The sequence below is a fragment of the Xiphophorus hellerii genome, chromosome 20, assembly GCF_003331165.1.
Source record: "Xiphophorus hellerii strain 12219 chromosome 20, Xiphophorus_hellerii-4.1, whole genome shotgun sequence".
Classification (NCBI taxonomy): Eukaryota; Metazoa; Chordata; class Actinopteri; order Cyprinodontiformes; family Poeciliidae; genus Xiphophorus; species Xiphophorus hellerii.
Genome location: NC_045691.1, coordinates 17,659,566 through 17,680,738, shown reverse-complemented (window position 1 = coordinate 17,680,738; position 21,173 = coordinate 17,659,566). Strand labels below are relative to the sequence as shown.

At 40.0% G+C, this 21,173-nt stretch overlaps 1 protein-coding gene across 4 annotated transcripts in view; it reads right to left on the bottom strand.

The window, feature by feature from the left end:
• Positions 1-1,309: 1,309 nt before the first annotated feature.
• The window catches only part of celsr2 (cadherin, EGF LAG seven-pass G-type receptor 2), an 84,459-nt gene continuing 64,595 nt past the window's right edge, over positions 1,310-21,173 (bottom strand). The window contains exons 10-34 of one of the 4 annotated variants that reach the window (XM_032549805.1): positions 20,778-20,957; positions 20,587-20,700; positions 19,153-19,309; positions 18,931-19,072; positions 18,318-18,438; positions 17,103-17,286; positions 16,909-17,010; positions 16,695-16,789; positions 14,980-15,189; positions 14,690-14,873; positions 13,602-13,920; positions 12,333-12,500; positions 12,131-12,254; positions 11,861-12,061; positions 11,314-11,488; positions 10,377-10,489; positions 10,153-10,235; positions 9,291-9,417; positions 9,068-9,178; positions 8,234-8,364; positions 8,064-8,149; positions 7,821-7,988; positions 6,841-7,050; positions 5,657-5,867; positions 1,310-3,696 (exon numbers count right to left, since the gene is read on the bottom strand). In XM_032549805.1, the coding sequence (XP_032405696.1) occupies positions 3,672-3,696; positions 5,657-5,867; positions 6,841-7,050; positions 7,821-7,988; positions 8,064-8,149; positions 8,234-8,364; positions 9,068-9,178; positions 9,291-9,417; positions 10,153-10,235; positions 10,377-10,489; positions 11,314-11,488; positions 11,861-12,061; positions 12,131-12,254; positions 12,333-12,500; positions 13,602-13,920; positions 14,690-14,873; positions 14,980-15,189; positions 16,695-16,789; positions 16,909-17,010; positions 17,103-17,286; positions 18,318-18,438; positions 18,931-19,072; positions 19,153-19,309; positions 20,587-20,700; positions 20,778-20,957 (3,741 nt within the window). In that variant the 3' untranslated portion in view covers positions 1,310-3,671. Of the gene's footprint in view, positions 3,697-5,656; positions 5,868-6,840; positions 7,051-7,820; positions 8,150-8,233; positions 8,365-9,067; positions 9,179-9,290; positions 9,418-10,152; positions 10,236-10,376; positions 10,490-11,313; positions 11,489-11,860; positions 12,062-12,130; positions 12,255-12,332; positions 12,501-13,601; positions 13,921-14,689; positions 14,874-14,979; positions 15,190-16,694; positions 16,790-16,908; positions 17,011-17,102; positions 17,287-18,317; positions 18,439-18,930; positions 19,073-19,152; positions 19,310-20,586; positions 20,701-20,777; positions 20,958-21,173 lie in introns of all 4 variants that reach the window. The other 3 variants (XM_032549807.1, XM_032549806.1, XM_032549803.1) reach the window with 3 other exon arrangements.

Here is a 21,173-nt window from a genome sequence, read left to right as displayed (position 1 = left end):
GCAAACTACAGTGCAGAGCATTCTGGGTAAATAGAGCTACAATAAATGTGCGGGTTTAGCACTACAGAGAAATCTGTCACCACTCTGTTTTTGTTTACATTTTGTGAAGAAGGAAGTCACGCTGGTCTTCTTCAGAGGTTTTCATGCTTCCTGTAGCGCCACCACAGGTGAGGAGGTGAACAGGATTTTCAATTAGTTTGACAGTGTAATGCGCAAGCGAACCGCACCAGCTGAAAATGTAGCAAATGTTGAGTTTGGTCCAGATTCAAATCAAATCCATCAGCCCCCTGATGGTCACTAGTTGGCTTTGTTTCTAGGGTTTGGCTGTAAAAAGTTTAAAAGGTTTATATAAGTGATGGCGAGCCAAAGAGGGGATGCAGAGGAAGGAGGGCTGAAGGAATTGTTTGGGAAGAGGTCAGGATGGTTTGGGTTTGTGAGGCAGGTGATGGTGCCTGCTAGGGGAGGGTTCAGGGATGGCTGTGTGGTGCAAATTAACCCTATAAGTCCTAAACTTTCCAGACAAATTTGCAGAACCGCCCAACTTCGCGCTATCTGAAAAATTCCAACGGTTTCTGGAAGAGATGTTGAGCTTTCCAGCCAATCTCAGGTTATTACGGTAATTTAACCTCAGGTTATTACGGTAATTTAACCCCTGCCGAGCAGGGAAGGGGTTAAAAGACTGTCTGAAGGACTATCTTTTAATAGACGGTAGATTCTGAAAATAACTTGCTAGATTTCGAAAGCTCTAGTTGTTATGGACACATGGGGAAATATATTTCAGTGATTCTTGAGAAGTGGGACAACATGGGTTTACATTTTCCCAAAATGTTTTTTAAATTATTCCTCAAGTATACAAATATGACAAATAATGTTTTGGAAATGTAAAGATGCTAAGGCGCAGGCTCCCAGGTGCAAATTTGTTTTGGAAATTCCATTTTTAATGGATCTGGAAAACACCAGGAAAACATACATTGTTGTGCTCACATGGTTAGTTTAGTCAGATATTCGAAAAAAAATTATATTTTGTGTATATTTTATTGAAATTTTGTGCTTTGTCCATAGGACCTGATTTGTCCCTCTTCTCAAGAATCACTGATTTACAAGTTGAGGTGAACTGATGGTTGAAGTGAGGGTTGTTAAGGGTTTAGGGTTCAGGTTAGGGTTTTGTTGTCTTATCTGTAGTTAGGTTAATAAAAGTTTTACACTTGGAGAATGTAAAACTATTTCATAAGTATGAAGCTGCAACAGGAATATCGTCCATGCTGTAGCAGGTTTTAGTCTGTAAAGGGAAAAACAACTGAACCAGAAGTGGTACAAAAACATTTTATTTTGTAAAAACAGGAGTAGTAGAATAAAAGAGACAATCCTTTGTTTGGACATCGTGTTATAACACCACGAATGATTCTGCAGTGTTTCTCTGTATGGCATGAAGTTTATACATAAAAAATGGCAACAACAGCAGTAACTTTCCTTCAGAGCTTCTCTAAATACATTAAAGATATGTTCTTGATTCATTTACAGGCTCTGTACAGAAGAATGGATTACAGCTCACGCATTTATTTACTTATTTTTTTTTTTTACAAAAAGTCATAGTTGTGTCTCTAGTCTATAAAATACAGCCGTTTAGTCACTGAGCTCAAACATGTTCATCCCTCATATTTAATGACAAAATCTGAGAGCATCTGTAGAAACAAACTCCCAGTGGTTTACACAAACAAACAGAAGATTCATTAAATGTCTTTTGGTTCCTACTTACGCAGACCAAACTCTATCTGATATGGAGCATTTGAAAAGATCTAAATACTGTGTATAAAGACACACTACCTTGTTTTCTTCACTGTCTGGCAGTTTGGATTGTTAAAATATTTATATTTCCTAAATATAAAATGAAGAGAGTTGTTGCATTGATTTCTTGAAATTCAGAAGTTTACAAACCAAAAGATTAACGCTTTAAACTATTTGGGAAATCTTGTACGATAAATATGGAAGCAGGAACAAAGAGTTGCATTTTGGTTAGGTGAGACTAACATGGGTCATAATAATGATTATTGTTACTTTTAGAGGAAAATGGGGGCCATCTATTTTATGAAAACAAATGGCGTCTTAAGGAAAATCTGGAAATATTGAAGCAGCATGTAAAGACATCAGCCAGGAAGTTAACGCTAATCATTTTTTACCCCAATTATTCTGACAAATTACTGAAAAGGAAAACAAAATGAACGGTGGAGTTGAAACCCGAATCTTCTGCTGACAGGAGAAATGGGACAAAAACTACAGCAAACTGTTGTGAAAAACTTTCAGGAAGGAAGTATAGAATATCTGTGTAAAGATCAAATACTAAGAAAAATTAAGTCAACTTGTGAATTTAAAGGTGACCTATTATACTTCCTTTAACAACTTAGAGTAGGTCTATTGGCTATACAAAACATGTTCATCACATTTTGTGAAAATCATTAGATAATGAGATTTTTGACTGCTGAGCTCTTTTCAGAATGAGCTATCACTTTAAATCCAAATTAACTGCTGCTCAATGATTATACCATACATCTTTGAAAAGCAGAAGTAGTGCCTCCTACAAAACCAACAAGAATGCAGGAAGTCGTTTCTGGATGGTAAGTCAACAACAAAACACTTGTCTTTTCCAGCAGCCATTGTACAGCGCATACAGCAGTAAAACCAGCTGAGCAAAATGCTGGAGTTCCTCTTGGGTTGCTAGGTGATGGGCTGGGTTGGGGTTGCTAAGTAACAGCACAGTGCCCATTGAATGTGACGTAAGCCGGAGGTTTTTGAAGCAGCTCAATTTCCAGACACCAGAAAACATGAATTCTCTACCAGATGTTTTTTAAGCACTTTGACTGTCTTTAGAGGCAGTTGGTGGAAGCACAAAAATGTGCAGAAAGTGAATTTAGCAAAATAGATCACATTTAATGTTTCAGAAATTATCTAAAAGTTCTTCTCTCTCATTATTGCCAATTTTAACAAATATAAATAATCTATGTAATCCTGACCTGCAACGTAAAATTTCAGATTTTGTTGTCCTTCAGAGAGAGAGAGAAAAAAGATAGTGTTTTTTTATACAGATTATGTTAATTTCTGGCGTAAATCAGCTCATTTCTCCTGTTTGTAAGTTCAGTTCAACGCCCATACACACAAAAATACATAAACGACCCAACGTCGACTGATGTCTGTCTTTTTGTTTGACTCAGTCGCCTGAGTCTGACCTCCTGGAGCAGGCACAGAGACGGGCAGCTCACAGCAACCAACGAAACGCCACAAAACAGTTAAAAAATGACAAAAAACAGGTTTCCCTGAATGCCTGGGTGGACGTCTAAACAACCCACCCAAACACAGACTTCAAAACAGTATTCATATCCAGGAACTAAAAAAGAAAACAATAAAAAAGGTTGACCATCAACATATCTGGACAGCAAATTAAAAAAAAGTGCATTTCTTCAAGTATGTAAACAAAATTTCTTTAAAGGGAGGCTTGTTTTATCCGTGTGACTCCTGAAGTTTGGCTCACACACGTATGAACTCACACACTTTCAGCGCATTATGATGACGAAGAGGCGACTTCTCTCCTCCTCGCTGAGCTCAAAGTGGAGTCTGGTGAGTGAAGAGGAGGAGGGAGGCTCTATGACCTGCAAAGACACATCCCTCCATCAGCGGGGTCACATGGAGCTGTTGCAGTGGCTGCTGGGAGACAGAGGCGGGAGGGCTGATGTGAGGAGGAGGAGGATGATGAGCGTAAGACAGATGAGTGAGGAGTGAGGATGAAGGCAGCACAACACGAGGAAGACAAAACGATAAATGAAAGTAAAAGTGTGAGACTGTGGGGCGATGGTGGATGCTAGAAGAATGTGAAGATCTTGATTGTTCTGGATCAGAGATTCATGGGACAAAATTAAAGAATAAAAATCTGTGAGTTTTGATTTTGGAAAGGGAAAACGGAGAAAGAAGAATAATTAGGATGTTTGTTTTTTTATGGTTGCTGGAAAAGCCAAAATGCATTTCAGAAACTTTGAAATGTCTCTTAATGGAGGTGTTTAAAATTATCGGTTTTTATCAATAATCAGGGCTGATAAAACTGATTATTATTTGCTGAGATCTAAACTGAGCTTAAATTCAAAGATTAAACTCGTAGCATCAGATTGTAACTATGGTAACACAACAAACGAACTATGAAGATTATTTGCAAATTCTTTTAAATTCTGAATGTAAATATAAAATAATTTAAAGTTATTTAATTTATGTACGTTGAAACCTTTAAATCAAATTGCATGACTCCAACAAGGTTCTCAGAGCCTCTGAAGGCCCGCAGCATCACTGATCTTGCACCATACAAATTTACCTTTAGGTCCATCAATAATCATGACAGCAGTAATTTAGTAGAGCAGAATTATTTTCCTAACAAATACTTGAACTCAAGTAAAAAATTTTATTTTATCTATTTTTCTATGTGAGATTATGATACATTAATTTATTTTATGACTTTTCACATCTATTCATCACAAATCAAAAAGTACAGTATAAACAAAAATCCTTTGCCTTCAGGAAATGAATAAAACTCTGATTTTGTCTCTGAGGGAAACTGTACGGAGCCCCCTATGGGACATAAATGTCCTGATCAGTTCATGTGCCATAATTTAATACTGAAAGCCTTTCTTACGGTGACCATCGTACTTTCTGCTGTAATATAAGGCTTTCGTGAGGTTTTTCCATGTATGTTAATATTTTGTTTGTGAGATATCTGAAATTTTATATTTTTTTCTTTAGGATAGAAATGCACTAATGCAAAATCAAAACAGGTCAAACGTCGGTTTTCCATCTCTTTCCATCCCTTATAAGATATAAACAGAAACTTTCCTCAAGAAGGAAAGAAATAAAAAATACATCCAAACTATTTGGACTTTTTCTGAGTTATTATCACTGGGTAATAAAATAACCTGACAGTTTTGATTGTGTCTCGTTTGTGTTGCTGGTCTGAATGGTTTAAAGGGCCATTTCCATCTCATCCTTACACAGATATAAACATGCAGTGAATAAATCGATTTTCAATCAGGTTTTTGCACCAATGATTTAATAATAAACATGCTTTCACTGAGGCTCTTTAAATGTGTAAATATTTGACATTTTAAATTGACATTTGTGACTGCATCCAAAACAGACCAGGACGCATTTGATCAGTTATTGCAAGGGAACGCAAAAGAAATTTTTTCCTCAGCTCTGCTAGGGGGCGCCGTAAAACTGTGCAGGTTGAAAAGAATGACTAACAACATTCAGCTGAATTAAATTAACTTGTGTTGCAAGAAGCTTTTTTAATTATTAGATTAGATGTAATTTAAAGAGGTCAATGTTTGTTGTGCATCATAAGCAGTAAGTATAAAAAACAGAAGCTCCTTCAGCAAAGAGAAACTCAGCAGCGAGTTAATTAATTTTCTGTCACATATTGTTTTGAACTCTAAATTTGTGTCACGTATTAGAGAATCTTGAGGTTGTTGTGTTTATTTGGACATTAAAGCTACATGGCAGTGATCGATGAAAACAACAGCCACTGAGGACAAACGGTAACTGAAGGACGTTTGATGAGCCGGCAGCAGGGGGAGACATCGACAGGCGGCAAACGGTCTCCTCTGTTTCTCTGAGTTTCACTCACTCTGATCCTGACGAGTCTCCGTCCACCGTCCCCGCCTTGATGCTCAGCGCCACGCCGTTCAGCTGCTCCGGCAGGCTGGACTTCGGCGGCCCGGCTCGGGTCTCGCTGGAGGAGGATCCCTGCGGCGTTCCTTCACGAGGCTCACTGTGGACGCCGTGATGGACGCTGTTCCGCTCCACGATGGGAGAAAGCTGCTTCTTCTTTAGGATCCCTGCATGAAGGTCCGAGGTACGGGAGGCCCAAAGTGACAAAATTCAGTTAATAAGCGATTCATTCACTAACTTATTACTTTGATCTGTCAAAATTTATTTTAAGTGAGAAGCAAATTAATTAAAAATGAGCTATTATATAAAAAAAAATCAATTAATTCACACAAACAAAAAAAACATATATTACTATTTATTATTTCATGGCCACTTGTAAGGAAGTTAAAATGTGCCACATTCAAATAACTAGATAAATATTATTTACTATTTCAGAATATTTTTTACAGGTGATTTCTAAAAATGTTACCAGAATATCAGATAAATCTACAACTTCTTAAATAGTCAATAATTTGAGTAACTGGGGAATTTTAATTGTATAAATGCATGTTAAATTATGTATTTAAAGACAGACCCATGTAAGTATATAAACATAATATGCACATATAAATATTTCAAAACATGTATTTAGTATTTATTATGCACTAAATGCATAAATAATAATATATTATTTTAACAAATAAATGCAAATTTCAATAAATCATTTTTACATCTAATTTGTTCTTATAAAATTATTATTTAAATATTCATGGATATATTTGCTCACTCACTTATCATTTCTAATTTATTTTAATGATTAAATATATAAATGTTTATTTACTTGTTTCTTTATTGAATTGTAAGACTATTCATACAGCAAATGAATAAATAAATGCTGACCATATGATAACTTTTTCATTATTTTATTAGATATTATGCACATTTTCCACATGTAAATAATTGGATAATAGTTTATTTTTTTATTGTGTCTATTGCCAAATTGGTTCTAACTTTCATTTTACTGACAGACATTCATTATAATTTTATGATTTATTTATTTATGACATAGCAGCACTTTTTTCATTCCACAGTTCGGATTTATCTCTCATCTCGGTGTAGCTAACATTCGATTAGTTAATGGCTGTAATTTTCAGGGCTTGCCTCTGTGCGGATGGGCGCTGATGTTTGGAAATGCAGGCAGCAGCACCGTCATGCAGTCCTGCGACCGGTCGTCTGCTCGCATGCTGCGACCCAGAGTTGGCTGGACTGACTCCGGACTGTTCATCTTCGATCCCTCGCCACCGCCAAGCTCACCGTCACTCACTGCTGCTGAGCGATTCACAGGCCAGGGCATCTGACCTAAACTGTTGTCTGGAAAACGGAGAGACAAAAATTAAATTCAGTTTCTATAGTAGAAACATTTAAAAACTACAATGAGACAAAATGGCTGAGAAATGCGGCACGTCGGGGTCACCGGGTCTCTACGGCAGCCATCAGATGCTAGCTACATAAAAATCAGCTACGTAGGAGGCGTGTCCTCATGTCACAAACATAATCATGTGGAGTTTGTTAAATTCTGCTGCAGAGGAGGTGAAAGGAGACAGAGTTCAAAGATCCCTTAGCATTGCTGTTGTCTTTCTACGCAACTTTGCTTGATTCTCATCTCTCTTCTCTGCTCCCTCTGGGATTTCTCTCAGTGAAGTGGATTCCTCTGGTAGATTTTTCAACCGGGTCAATCAGCAATTCACATGTTATACTGTCACGACATGGCGACCGCTTTAACAAATATGTAAAAAACATATTTGTGTTACATGCTGCAGCTTTAACAGCCGTTCAGATTAGTTCTTATCTTTTTGCAGTGGAAGAAGGCATCTTCCGGTAAGCTTCATAGTGTGAAACTGGTGCATTACATGCAAAACGGACAAACATTAGCGATTGGGTAAAACTTAAAACTTCAATGCAGTCCTCACCTCCAGGAAAATAATCGTTTCTCAACAGTCGAGGCTTCAGATCCTCTGGATGAGGCAAACAGTGTTGGACCAGTGGCTGGTTTTACCAGGCTAAAGTTCTTTCTCTCTATTTGGGATTTTTTACAGAAGGGTGGAAAACTGAAATATTTCCTGTGTGATCTGGCTCTTTACCCTGTGGTTGAGGTCTCTTAGTCCCGTTCGACGCCAGGTTTTCCCAGCATTCCTCTGGTGGGAGCGGACCCTCCTCATCCTCGCTGTCAGAGGAGTGTGTGGAGGTGTAGGATCCGCTCTGGTCGTCCTCCAGGGACAGGTCGCTGTCTGAGTCCGTGTCATGCTCTGCTGTGCGGACAGACAGGGCGTTAGGTGAAGTCTGGAGGCGAAACCTGTGTTGGTGAGGAGGATGGAAGACGATACCGTCCAGACGCTCCTTCGTCTCATGGAAGAGCGACGTCTGGTCGTTCAGAGCGATGTGAGCCTGGCTGTTGTTCAGTCCGTCCTCCCTGAAGGAAGACAGAACAGCTCACCGTTACTCCACCATCATCAGCATCATCATCACACAGCCGCTTCTGAAACGACGCCCTCACCGGAGGGCAAACGGGACGTAGCTCTGCAGGCTCTTTCCGCTCTGCATGGTGCCATTCAGAGACACGCTGGAGTCTCCAAAGGGAAGGTGGTACAACCTGCCGTCCACGTAGCTGCTGTTGCCTTTGTAGCTCTGGAACCAAAGACAGAAAAGGTTTTACAACAATAAAATGACTGGAACATAAAGCAGCGTAGAGATGGAAGGCCTGCAGACTTATTCACAGCTAATAACTGATTATTTAAACACATAGGGACAAAAAAACGGTGTTGAATTGTTTTAACTTTTAAGATTATTTTATGTATAAAACCTGAGAAATAATATGAAGTCACTGATAATGAAGGTTCTTTTCTGTCCAGAAAAGGAAAGCCAAGATGCATCGGTCTTTTTTTCAGGGTTACCAAACGGTTCTCATGTTTGACTTCCTGACTGCTTGAGACTCAAGTTTCCGATTTCAGGGGGTTTGTAAAGAAAATTTCTTATGAGTAAATATCAGAAATCACTTTGAATTTACAGGAGATACTTCTACAGGGATCAGCCTTTAAATACAGAACCTACAATGAGTGAATAACGGAAAAAAGAAAGAAGAGAAAAATGAAATACAGAAAGAAGGATGGAAACAAAAAAAATAAATAAGAAATAAAGAAAATATGAATGAATGAATGAAAGAAAGGAAAAACAAACAAACAAAGCTAGCCTGGTAGGAAACCTGCTGTCTAATTAAAAATCTGGACTATTTGTAACTAAAACACAAAGCATTAATGTAATTACTGAGAAATTAAGGAAACAGAGAATCATGTTAAAGGTTCTTCCTGTGTGTTTGTGGTGAGTAACTCACCGAAGCTTTAGATTTGATCAAGTGATCGGGGCGTTTTCTGCTGCAGCAGTACTTCATGGCCTTCCTCGCCTCCTTATTGAAGACGATGCGGAAAAAGAAAACAAACGGACCCTGCAACAACAAAAAAACAAACAAAACAGAAACAGAACATGAAGGACAAAAGTCAGTGGATGGCGACAGGACTGCAGTCATTAGCTGTTAGCGATCGAGGCTGAGGTCTCACCTGCACACAGTTGAAACCTGCAAACAGGTAATGGAAAACAATCACGTCGCTGTTGACGGAGAGAAGAGCCAGGAAACACGTGACGGAAACCAGGAAGAGGACGCCGCCGGCGGTCTTCAGGCCCGAGCTGCAGGATAAAAACCAAACAGAGAAGGACAGAAGAAGTTAGTGAGGATCTGTAAAGGTTCACGGATCTGAAGAGTGAAAGCTGATGACGAGCTCCTTCTGGTCTATTGATCACCTGTTATGCAAAATGCGAATTTTGGCAATAAGTTAATGTTTCAAATTGAGCCTTTTCAAAACCAGCTGGCACTGCTACTCGCCTAGCAGATCCAGCCCCTTACCTAGCAACCCCAGTGAAGCCCAGCCCGTTACCTAGCAACCCCACTGAAGCCCAATGTATAACCTAGCAACCCCACTGAAGCCCAGCCCGTTACCTAGCAACCCAAGGGGAGCTTGAGTACATTTGGTTTTACAATGGCTGCTGGAAGAGACAAGTCTTTCTTTGTTGAATTACCGTCCAGAAGCCACGTGCTGCATTCTTGTTGGTTGTGCAGAAGGGTCTGCTAATACTTATCAAAGATGTACTGTTGCATAATTGAACATCATGAGTTTGGGGGTGTGGCCAGCAGCAGCTGCATAGGATTTAAAGTGACAGGACGCCCTAAAACAGTTCAATCTGTTTTAGGTTCTCACAATAGGAAGAACTGACCAGACTAAAACATCACTAACTAAAAATTATTTTGTGCAAAAAAAAATTAATAAACATGTTCTGATTAGCCCATAGATCTATGCTAACTTGTTCCGGTAAGCCTAATGGGTCATATTTAGAGATGTTTGATGACGGAGTCTGGATACTCACACTCGGGGATCTTTCTTCTCGATGCTGTGGTGTCTCAGTGTGCAGGAGGCTCTGGACGACAAGATGTACAGGAAGATGTTCATCTGCAGACAAAACACCAGACATCTCACACCTGTAAGCCTAAACAACACATTTAATCTGGATAAAAATAAGTCAACAAACTCTGCTTGACTTCTTTAACAATAAATTCAGTCAGACCGCCTATCCTTTGAGCGGGGACTCACCGACACCGCCAGGGCGATCGGTCCAGCGAAGCTCCAGATCAGCGTGTCGAACATGGACAGCCAGCAGAAGTCGGGGTTACCGTAGCCTTCAGGGTCCAATCCCACCGCCAAACCTGGAGATTACGCCACAAACCACAGGCTCGAAAACTAAACTCTGTAGGACATTTTTAATTTAAATGCATAGTTTAAAATCTTAATACATAATAGTGCACGCACCAGGGTTTTATTTTAACAGTATTATAGATGTGAAGTTTGTCAAAATGTGTTTATTTATTCAGTAATTTTATTTTGTTTAGTCTTCTTGTTTTACTATATGCGCTACTTCAGAAAGCTGAAAAATACTTTTTCTAACAGTACTACTTCCTATTTCTGTTCACACTGGAGCGGTGTGACAGCGTAACAAACCAAAACATCCGATATCAATGAAATAAAGAGTCAGTACTGCCAATACGACACTGATTTCATTACCTTTGATTTAAGTTTGATATACTAACAAACATCTGACCTCTAAGTGTTTTTTATAGCTTTCTTTTTAATTATTTTGTTAAAACTTAAGACAGAATTTTGACAAAGTTTATGCAAAATACTTCATAACATATTAATAAGATAAACAGAAAGAATAGAAAAAACTAATTTGTGTGTTTCCTTAAATAAACAAACAACCATAATATAAGAGTAAATCAAAGCAAATTCTTTTTTGAGGTAGAATTGAGTTGAAATTTCATGAGAGAATCTTAAATTAAAGTATCAATCTTACCATGTTAATATTATAATATATATAATTGATCATTTGGACCAATGCGATCATCTCTATTTCACACCATCACAACCTGGCTTCACATTTGATTTAAACTGGAAGAGGTTAAATCAAGTCTTTTGACCCATAATGTCAGACACGTTATTTTCCTTCAAATGGGAACATGAGGAAGACCCAGACCGGTGATGAAGGCTGGGACGCCCCATCCGATCAGGTAGTAGAACCTCATGGGTCCATAGTTGATGTCTCGGACTTCGCTGATCATGCGGTAGATGTGCAGGCCTTCCAGGAAGAGCCAGGAGAAGGAGCAGAGGTAGAAGAAGTGCAGCAGTATGGCGATGACTGTGCAGAGGAACTGCAGGACAGAAGGACAGACTGAACCACAGAGGAACCTTTAATGTCAAACATATCAGAATAACCCATAAATAATGGGTTTACCCATAAACTCATAGACAATCTATGGATTATTGTGCCATTTAAAATCTCAGCTGTTACAGGATTTGCCAGTGCATGTTTATAACCTACAATATCTCCATTTGCAAAGGCCACACCAATGTATCTCTAACCTTGTTCCATTAAAATATTTGGATCAACCTGCTGCTGAGAAACATAGGGGTTAGAGTGATGGGAAAATCTGGGAATGGAAACCAGTGGAAAATCTTCCAGAACTGGGACAAAAAGCAGGAAAAGTGTGAGGAGAAAAGAAGAGACAGGCTAAGTGGTTTACCGGGTTGTCAGCCTGGTTGATTCCCAGGATGAAGATGAGCTCAGACAGAAAGAGAGCGCTGGCTCCATTGTTGATTATACTCGTCTTGTTGCACTGCATGGCTCTCAGGGACACGAGGAAGACGGAGGTGAGGAAGAGGAAGCCCAGCGTCACGCCAGCTGTGCTCCACGTCAGGATTTTGATGGGCAGGATCTCTCCGTTCTGGCGCAAACATCACTTATTTAGCACACAGCTGCAGCCAGGCTGCTGCTGGTCAGAGAGCTGACCCACCTCCCTCCTGGAGACGTCCATCAGCACGGCGAAGCTGGTCATGTGGTAACACTGGCAGCTGATGTGGGAGCTGTTCCTGAAAACCACCTCGCAGCCTTTCGCCGACCAGCCGCCGCTTCCCCCTCTGAAACACAACCAGGCATCATGAGAGGAGCGCGGCGCCGCCCTGCCGGTCCGTCACGCCGAGCGGCCTCACACTCACAGGATGGTGTGGTTCCAGAACACGCAGATGGGCTTAGAGCGCTCCTCGGTGGTGACCAGGCGAAACTGCACCGTGATGGGCTTGTCCAGCGCGTGCTGCAGCAGCTCGTCGTTGTCGTGCACCGTGATGCTGACCACCGGCGTGTTGATGACCGGACGCTTCGGCACGCTGCCGCAAAATAAGTCAGAATCAGGACATGGAAAACGCTTATCTGTCGACAAAGCGATTCGATCCAAATTGTTGTAACCATAAGCGATAAAAAACTTATGAAAAGTATATACAAAAGTGTGGTGTTATAAGTAAATTAAATATTAATTAGTGCAATGATTTTACCTACATGTGAAGCCAATCTTATCCACCGAATTTATTTACCTTAACAAAGGTCTAAAAGTCAACCACTGTCCTCTTTTGTTCTCCTGTCAGACGATTGACTGATATTTTTAGCAACATTTCAAACAAGTAAAATCAGTATTGGTATCGGTCAAAATCGGAATCGGCAGACCAGGGTTCTTAAAGATCGGAAATCGGACAGAAAATTGCAATTGGTGCACCAATATTAAATACAACCTAAATATAAAGCAAATAATGAAATAATAAGAAGTATGTTAATATATTCTTAAAGCTATAAATGAGTCCAGAGTTGGGTGTTGTGTAATCTGATGGCTACAGTTACACTGCAAAAACACAAAATATTGCCAAGTATTTTTTGTCTGGTTTCTAGTTGAATTAAAACAAAACTAACTTCCAGGTAACTTTTCAGCGAGATATAGCAGCTTGTTTTAAATCTATAATGCCATAATATTGATGAAAAGGTTGGTGGAAGATTATTTTACTTATAACATGGGAATAATGTCTTGCTATAAGTAAAATAATCTGCCAGTCGAACTCAAACTTTTTAAAATCAATATTAAATGATTATTTACTTAAAACAAACTCCTTTATCTTGCTGAAAAGTTACTTGTAAGTTAGTTTTATCTTTATTTAAGGGTACTGAGATATTTGCACTAGAAATAGCCCAAAACTTCTTGGTAAAATTCTGTGTTTTTGCAGTGTAACTTGCCATATGCAAATCCAAAATTATTTTGTACATGGCATCTAAATTCAATCATCTGAACTTCCACATTTCAAACAATCAATGAGTTCATTCAGGTTTTTGTTTCACATCCATAATGCAACCTTCCTCAATTTTCTCCTCTACATCCACATCAAATATCTACAGTAATAAACTTTAAAAGCCTTTTGATTTGACGGGACAGAGCTTCGTCTCACCGCAGACTCCTCTTGTCCGGGTCGTAGCTCTCGGGCAGAAGCGACGCCAGGCTGTGGAAGATGATCACGCTGGCCACCGCGTCCGGCTGGCTGTCGTCCGGGTGTCGTCTCTTCCTGTTAGCCGAGCGGTTCCTCTGCGAGGACTCTGGGAAAACGTCCAGATGTCTGTGGCCCCTGCTGTCCAGGGGTGGCTGGAAGACCGAATCGGGGAGAGTGACGGCCGTCTCCTGGTCTGCAGGACGCGGGCCCCTCAGGGACTGGTACCGCGGCAGTCTGGCTCCGGCAAAGTTAATCTTTTTCAGGCGGTCAACAGAGATGACTGCAGAATCGGACAAAAGATGAGGAAACGTCAAAAACTCCACCTCAAATAAATCAGATTTTCTATAATGTATCTCAGCTGGACATGACCTAAATATGTCAAGTTCATCTAAAGAAATATCAAGTTTCCAAGAACACAAAGCGCTGAGCAAATTAAAATTATATATTATTTAGATAATGAATATAATTTTTTTTTAAAACCCACACATAATCACAACAGGTGTGAGGTATAAATATTAGATATTGGAGTTTTGCTCAGATTTCTTATGACTGCAGTTCTGGAGATAGTGTAAATTATACACAGGGAAAATGTTCATTATTAATGTTTTCTTGTTTGCTCACTAAAAGGAACAGAAGAATCTGCACAGACTTTTTATTTTAGTAAGTGAAATAACCAAATAAACTTGTTTGAATTGAGTTCACAAATTGTTAATATTAACATTACTAAAATTATTCAGTTTTATTATAAGATTCATATAATCTATAAATCATCGTAAAAAAAGGAAGCATGCCTTGTTTAAACAGATAAAAACATTTTGTGGGGTTTTAGTGTTTTAGTTTTTGACAAATGTTTACATTTAGTCTCCATGTTTTAGTGAACACATATGGTGTAATCTTTGATGTGTAGTTTTGGAGATTATGACTCTGATTGGCCAGTGGTGGGCAGCGTTTTTCAAGAGGCCCCCCCTCCTCTGCTTAGAGACACCATTGAATATAAAACCTAAAGTAAATAAATATAAGTTTTTCTGTTGCATCTTAACCATCCTCACCTATGTTAGGCGTGACGATGGTGAAGGGGCTCAGGTAGGTCTTCCTCATGTTCTGAGCCAGCGTGTTGGCGTAATCCTCGTAGTGCCGCAGCAGTGCCGCCGAGCCGCCCTCCGTGTGCTGGATCAGCTCCCAGTGCGGCTTCGTTTCTGGAGCCAGGACGCTGCTACCCACCGTGATCAGATTCTGTCAGAAAGCAATCAATACTTCAGACTCACAGCGATATAAAGTCTCTGCTGTTGCTTTCCTTTAAGTTTTGCTTCACAGAGTTTCTGTGAGATTCGCCGTTCACCTCGGTGAAGTGGACGTCCTGCGTGGCTGTGAGGTTGAAGCCCTGCTGGTTGATCTCGTGCTGCAGCAGGACCTGAGTGAGGCGGTACGCCACTTTGACATCGCTGCCGTAGAACGTCTCTGTGTGGGCCGTGGCGTTGGCCAGCAGGGCGGCGGTCTGCTGAACGCGCCCAGAATCGAGGAGCGATGTGTTGCGGTGCAGCTTTTCTGACTGGAGGAGGGAAATCAGACACAAATATTCAGTCACTTCTACATTTTATTTATGCATTGGTCTATTTTAAGATTGTTTGATTTTTTTCTTTGCTACGACCAGGAAGTAACCTGTTAGTGCTTCTTTCAAAAAAAATATTAGATTCATGATGAGTGTATGTAAACTTCTAAATGATAATCAGAGTTTCCTCTCAGAAATTCACCCAAATTTCAATTCAGTTTTACTTTATTTTAGTAAATTATCAACATTACAAACAGAAAACAAAAACAAAACACTCCTTCACAAACCCAGAATTTACCAATAAAGGAATCGGCTGAAACTCTTTTGCTGTCTCAGAGTCTGGTTTTGATTTTGAAAGCCAGTTGTCATTTTGATTCAACTTTGTAAAAACTTTGTGTTTATCATGCAAAGCCTAAATATGATACAATGACATCTGTGGTTGTAAGGTGACTTTGTACAGATTTTGACTAACTTCATTATATATAAACACTATGATGTCGCTGGATGATTGGGAGAAAGAAAGAAAGAAAAGAAAGAACCTTTCCTTTTGTAATATATGTGTTTTTATTCTTCCATTTGAGTTTTTTCTGCTTCTAAAAACAGCCACAAAAAAAAAAAACACCCAGACATTTTCTGGTAATAATTTAAGGTTATTTGGTGTAGGGAAATGAGCCGTTTCAAAAACCTCTTGATTATGAAGTCATAGTTGACGGACACTGTCCCATTACCTAGCAACCCCAGCAATGCTCAGCCCGTTACCTAGCAACCCACGCGGAACTTGAGCACGTCGAATTTCCATTCAGAAAAAAACTTGCTAAATTCACTTCTGCTTTGCAAAGATGTACAGATGTATAATTGTGTATCTGTTTGCAATTGGGCTGAAAAAAATAATCTATTTTCTAAGATTTAACTTCTTGGGTTTCCAGACTGATGTTAAGCCACCTTAACATCACCTGTTGCCATCTTGTTTTTAAACAAGTGTGTTTAAAAGCTTCTCTTTATTTCAGTTTTCAATTCAGGTCAACTCATAGAAAGATTGAAATAAAAGCCAAGATGTTTTCTGCAATTTGTAACCTTAGAGGAAAAAACTTGGTGAAAATGAGAAACTAAATTTGGTATTAAAAAAATAGGACATTTTATTTTTAAGCCGTAGTTTGCAGCCATTTTCATGTGTGAGTGTAAACATTGAACTGGACGGTGTGACCAGCAGCAGCTTATTTTGATTTAAAGTGACAAAAAGCGGTGAAATGTTTTATTCTGAAAAAGGCTCAAAACAGGAGGAACTGATCAGACTGAAATCTAATTATCTAAGAATAATTTTGTGTAAGAAATGTTTTGTATCTGTCCTAACCTGCTCAAAGTAGCACAACAGGTCACCTGTAAGTCTTTCTACTGTAGATTTTATTGATTACATCTGTTTATTGATGAACAGATGTAATTATTTCATGTCTCCATCGCGTTCTGAAATAAGATTGGGTGTTGTTTTGTTGGGATGAGCTACACACCAAGGCTTTGAGCTTGCTGAAGGTGACGGAGGTGCAGTTGAAGAGGTTGGGAAGAAGCCAGCCCTTGTGCTCGTCACAGTGCCGGATTGCTGTTCCTGGGAACGCGGACACAAAGTCGTCACAGTGGAGCTGAGCCAGGAGAAGCCTTCAGGCTGAGTTCATGTATTGCCATTATTTTATGATAATTTGATGAGGTGCCAAAAACCCATCATACCAACACTTCCCCTGGGACAGGGGACGGCTGCAGGGAGACCAAACTTAGTCCTGGGCCACCAAATCCCCGCCTCGATGGCCTGAGGGCAGCTGTCATAGATTACTGCGAGAGAAGGAGCACCGAGGAGCAAAAACGTGAGATATTTTTAAATATTTATGTAACTTTTATGAAATATAGAGCTGTTCCATTCAGACCTTCACAGCCGTTGGCAGAAACCTCAGCGAACGGGTTGTCACAGCGATCACACTGACGCCCGATGACGCCAGGCTTGCACTGACATTGGCCGCTCTCTCTGTCGCAGGCCCTGGAGAACGAGCCGACGGGGTAGCAGTCGCACAGCAGGCAGGTGTCGCTGCCCTCGGGACGGTAGTGGTTGTCCTGGACAAGGAGACGGAGAGACACGTCGCTAAGGAACGGCACCTTCGCTTTTCTGTGCCGGCAAAAATGTCGAGCTAAGAGACGGCATCATGCAACAGCTGAGGTGCTGGTGAGTGTCTCGGTGTGGGTCAAACTGGAGAATAAAAACACTTTACAGAATCTATACGATGTCATTGTTATTAGAATAAATATTATTTAGGTCAGAGCAACACAAGGCTTTCAGGGCTCCTACACATTTATAAGGAGGCTCTTTAATCTCTCAGTTGGATCCTGATTGGTTCAGTGATCTAATGATCCGTGACTAGATGACGGGTATTCAGACTACGAAGGTGAATGCTTGCACTGGTTAGCATTCAGGACTGAAACCATTAATAGTGATGAATCGATTATTGAAATAATCGTCAACTAATTTAGTAATCAATTAATAATTAACTTGACCATGCAGACTCTAGAAAAAGGTAATTTCCTGAAAGAACAACAGCCTCAGAGCAGATGTTACACTATAACTGTGCAAAAATTATTTTGTACTTGAGATGAAAAAAAAAACCCAACAGGTTTTTCTGTAAATATCTTCCAAAACATCTTACCCCCAAATCAAATAAAGAACATCTTCGTTCATCCTCTGCGTCTTGACGCACCTTTTCTATCCACGTATCAATCGGTTAATCCAAAAATTAAACAACAGATCAGTTAGCATTGATGCTAAGCAGGAAGGACTGAAGTATTTTTTATTTGCAGATGCATCCTTTGCTACAAAAGATCAAGATTTGCTGTTATTTCCTGTAACGTTTCTGCTGTTGCGCAGAAATTTCCCCATTGTGGGACAATAAAAGATATTTTAATTCTATTTCATAAAAAGTCATGGACTGATTATGTTCGATCATCAACTCCTTATTATAATTATTGCTCCCTTTTGTTTTGCCATGTTTCTTTAGACGTTGCTCTACACAGCTCTGTTTTCTCTTTGCATTTGGGTTCTGAGACTGAGAGCACGACAGGTGAAGATGAATAATTCAGGTTTTCAGACTCACCTTACAGCGACACTCGCCACTCGTCTTGTTGCAGTCAGAATCAAACCCTCGGTCAGTGGGACAGTTGCAGGGCCCACAGGTCTTATGACCCCACCAACCTCTGGGACACGGTAAGTCAGTCCTGTGGAAAAACACAGGCAGTTTATTTTAAATGTTCACAAACTAAATGATCCAGAACAACAGCTGCTGTTGAGCATAATTATGGCCGCCCGTACTCAGTCTATTCAGATTTTCAGGTCAAATGAAGTTTATATTTCTTATGATAATTTCAGTTTATTGGGGTAAGAATGACTACTTACAAGTAAAAATATGTACAGGATGACAATTTACAGGTTGAAAACTCTCATGCATAGGAATTTGTAATATTAGAGACAATACTAAGACCCTGTTAAAATAAATGTGAATTTTTAATTGCTTATTAGACAGTTAATGAGATTTGGGTTGTGGCGATGCAGGAGGAGGTCGGGCAGTTTTACTCTTTGTATTGTTTTTTATTTTTGAAGTAAATAAAAATACCAAGAGGGTCCAGTGTTTTTTGTCATCAAGTGGATTACAAGAGGAAATATGGAAGGTGTTAATATTATGGCTTCATTAATTAGGAACCCAGACGTACTTTTTCTCACAGTATCGGCCAAAATAATTCCTGGGACAGTCGCAGGCGTAGCCGCGGGCGGCGCTCGGCTTCCTGGTGCACGTAGCCGCGTGTTCGCAGGGGTTCAGAGAGCACGCTTCAGTGCAGTTGGTCCCATAGTAACCTGCAGAGAAATACGGCCAATGACGATGAACTGCTGTGCTCTGGAGTCATGAAGCGATCGCAGTCTGTGCAGGGACTGACCGCTGAGGCAGGTGCAGGAGTAGCTGTCCCAGTCGTCACTGCAGAAGCTGTTGGCAGGACAGGGGTTGGAGCTGCAGGGGTCCGGCACGCCGCAGCCTGGCTCCACGTTCACCTTCCTCGCCACGGACAAGCTCAGGGCGCCGCCGACACGCAGACCCTGGGAGGAAGAGGAAGGGAGGGACCGTACTTATGCACCGTAGTTTTATGAAGCATGTGCGTCACTGTGAAACAGTTTGAATCAGGAACTGCAACACGTGGGATCCTCCTTCAGCGCAGTAAGTAAAAACGTTTCTTTATTGACGTGTTTAAAACATCGGCTTTGACTGTCATCCTATTAGCTTTCACTGATTCTCTTTGAAAACATCTGGAAAAATTTTTAGAAAAATGTATTATTATTTTCAACAATAACTCCCAAAGCTACGGTGGAATATCAGGGCCAGACTAAGACAAATAATAAATAAATAAGTCAAAATAAAGTTGAATAAATGTGTGAAAATAGTAGTAATGATACAAAATAAAGTCATAATATTATCAGAATAAAGTTGTAATTTTACAATAAGACTGACACAAAACAAATACTAGAATGAGGAATATTGAGCATTTTGTAAAGTTATGCTTTATCGGTTTTACAAATAAGACATACTTAATCATTTAAGACATCAAATTAAAATGATCTTGGAAATTATTGTGAACTGATTCTCTTTGATTGAAATCGTCCACTAAATGATGTTTGGTGCTGGGCAGAAAGGATTAATCATATTAATTGTGATTATTCGATTACTGAAATGATTATCAACTAATTTACTAACAGATTACCGGTAATCGTTAACTGGAGTGTACAGACACTAAATTATGCCATTTGCTGAAAGAACAACACAATCTGAGCAGCAATGAAGCCAAAACTCTACAGAAACATTTGTCTGTAAATATTTTCTACACTGAACTTCTCAAGTGTCAAAGTTTCAGTTTCACCAGGTTACAATTCTGCATAGAAAGTCTTTTATTTAGCAACTTTTGCTATCCAGAAATAGTCAACAGATCAGCTCTACACTGTGTTGGTGTCAAGCCAAAGAAGAGAGCCCTGACCTTTAGAGAGCGCCTTTTGTTGATGTTGGAAGGATTTTTTTTAGCTCTGGTTGCATCCATTGCCACAGATAATGAAGCGTTCACTAATGGACTGCTATGTTACTGCATTTTAGGCAATAAAATGTTAATTATTTGTTCATTTTTTAATGCATTTCTATTATTGTGTAAAAAATCTTAAGTAGTTATATGAAAAATTTGCAGAATGTGCCCATTTTTAAAATCCGATTAATCGTCAAAATGATCGATAGAATAATCAATAACTAAAACAATTAGTTGGGTGCGTCTCTATTGTCTACATCTTAACTCATTATTAGCTTTATCATGCATGCAGCTATGAAGAGGACAAACCTGCATGCAGCCACGGAAGCCATGTTGAATTTTTCCGTCAGGCTTTGCCAAACCACCGACGCTGACAGTCTTGAGCTTGGACTCTCGCAGCTTTCCGTCCACCTCCATGCTGGCCTGGAAAGCAGCATGACAGCATTAGCATAAACCTCTCAATGTTTCATTACATTTCATGTATAGGCTCACCCACTCACCAGGTAGAGCCCCTGATCTAACGACAGCACGGCCTTGTGGCGGCTGGCGGCTCCTCCCAGGCTGCTGATGTCCAGCTGCAGATGATGCCAGTCCCCGTCGTTCACCAGCACCTCCTCCACCCGCGACAGAGTGGAGTCCTCTCCCCTGTGCAGCCCCATCAACACGCTCCCCCCACGCAGCTACGCAGCACCGAAAGAGACGGCGGGAGATAAAAAGACAATCTGTGGGTTCAAAAGTTCAGACTCTGAACTGCTGCACGTCTTCTGTGTTTACTGCTGGGAACAGAAAGAGCAACATCAAAGAATCCCCAGTCTAGACGAAATCAGGAAGGCAGCTGAAAATATTACAAGAACAGCCCCTTTTCCGAGAAGAGTGATTTTCTTCCAGCATCCTTT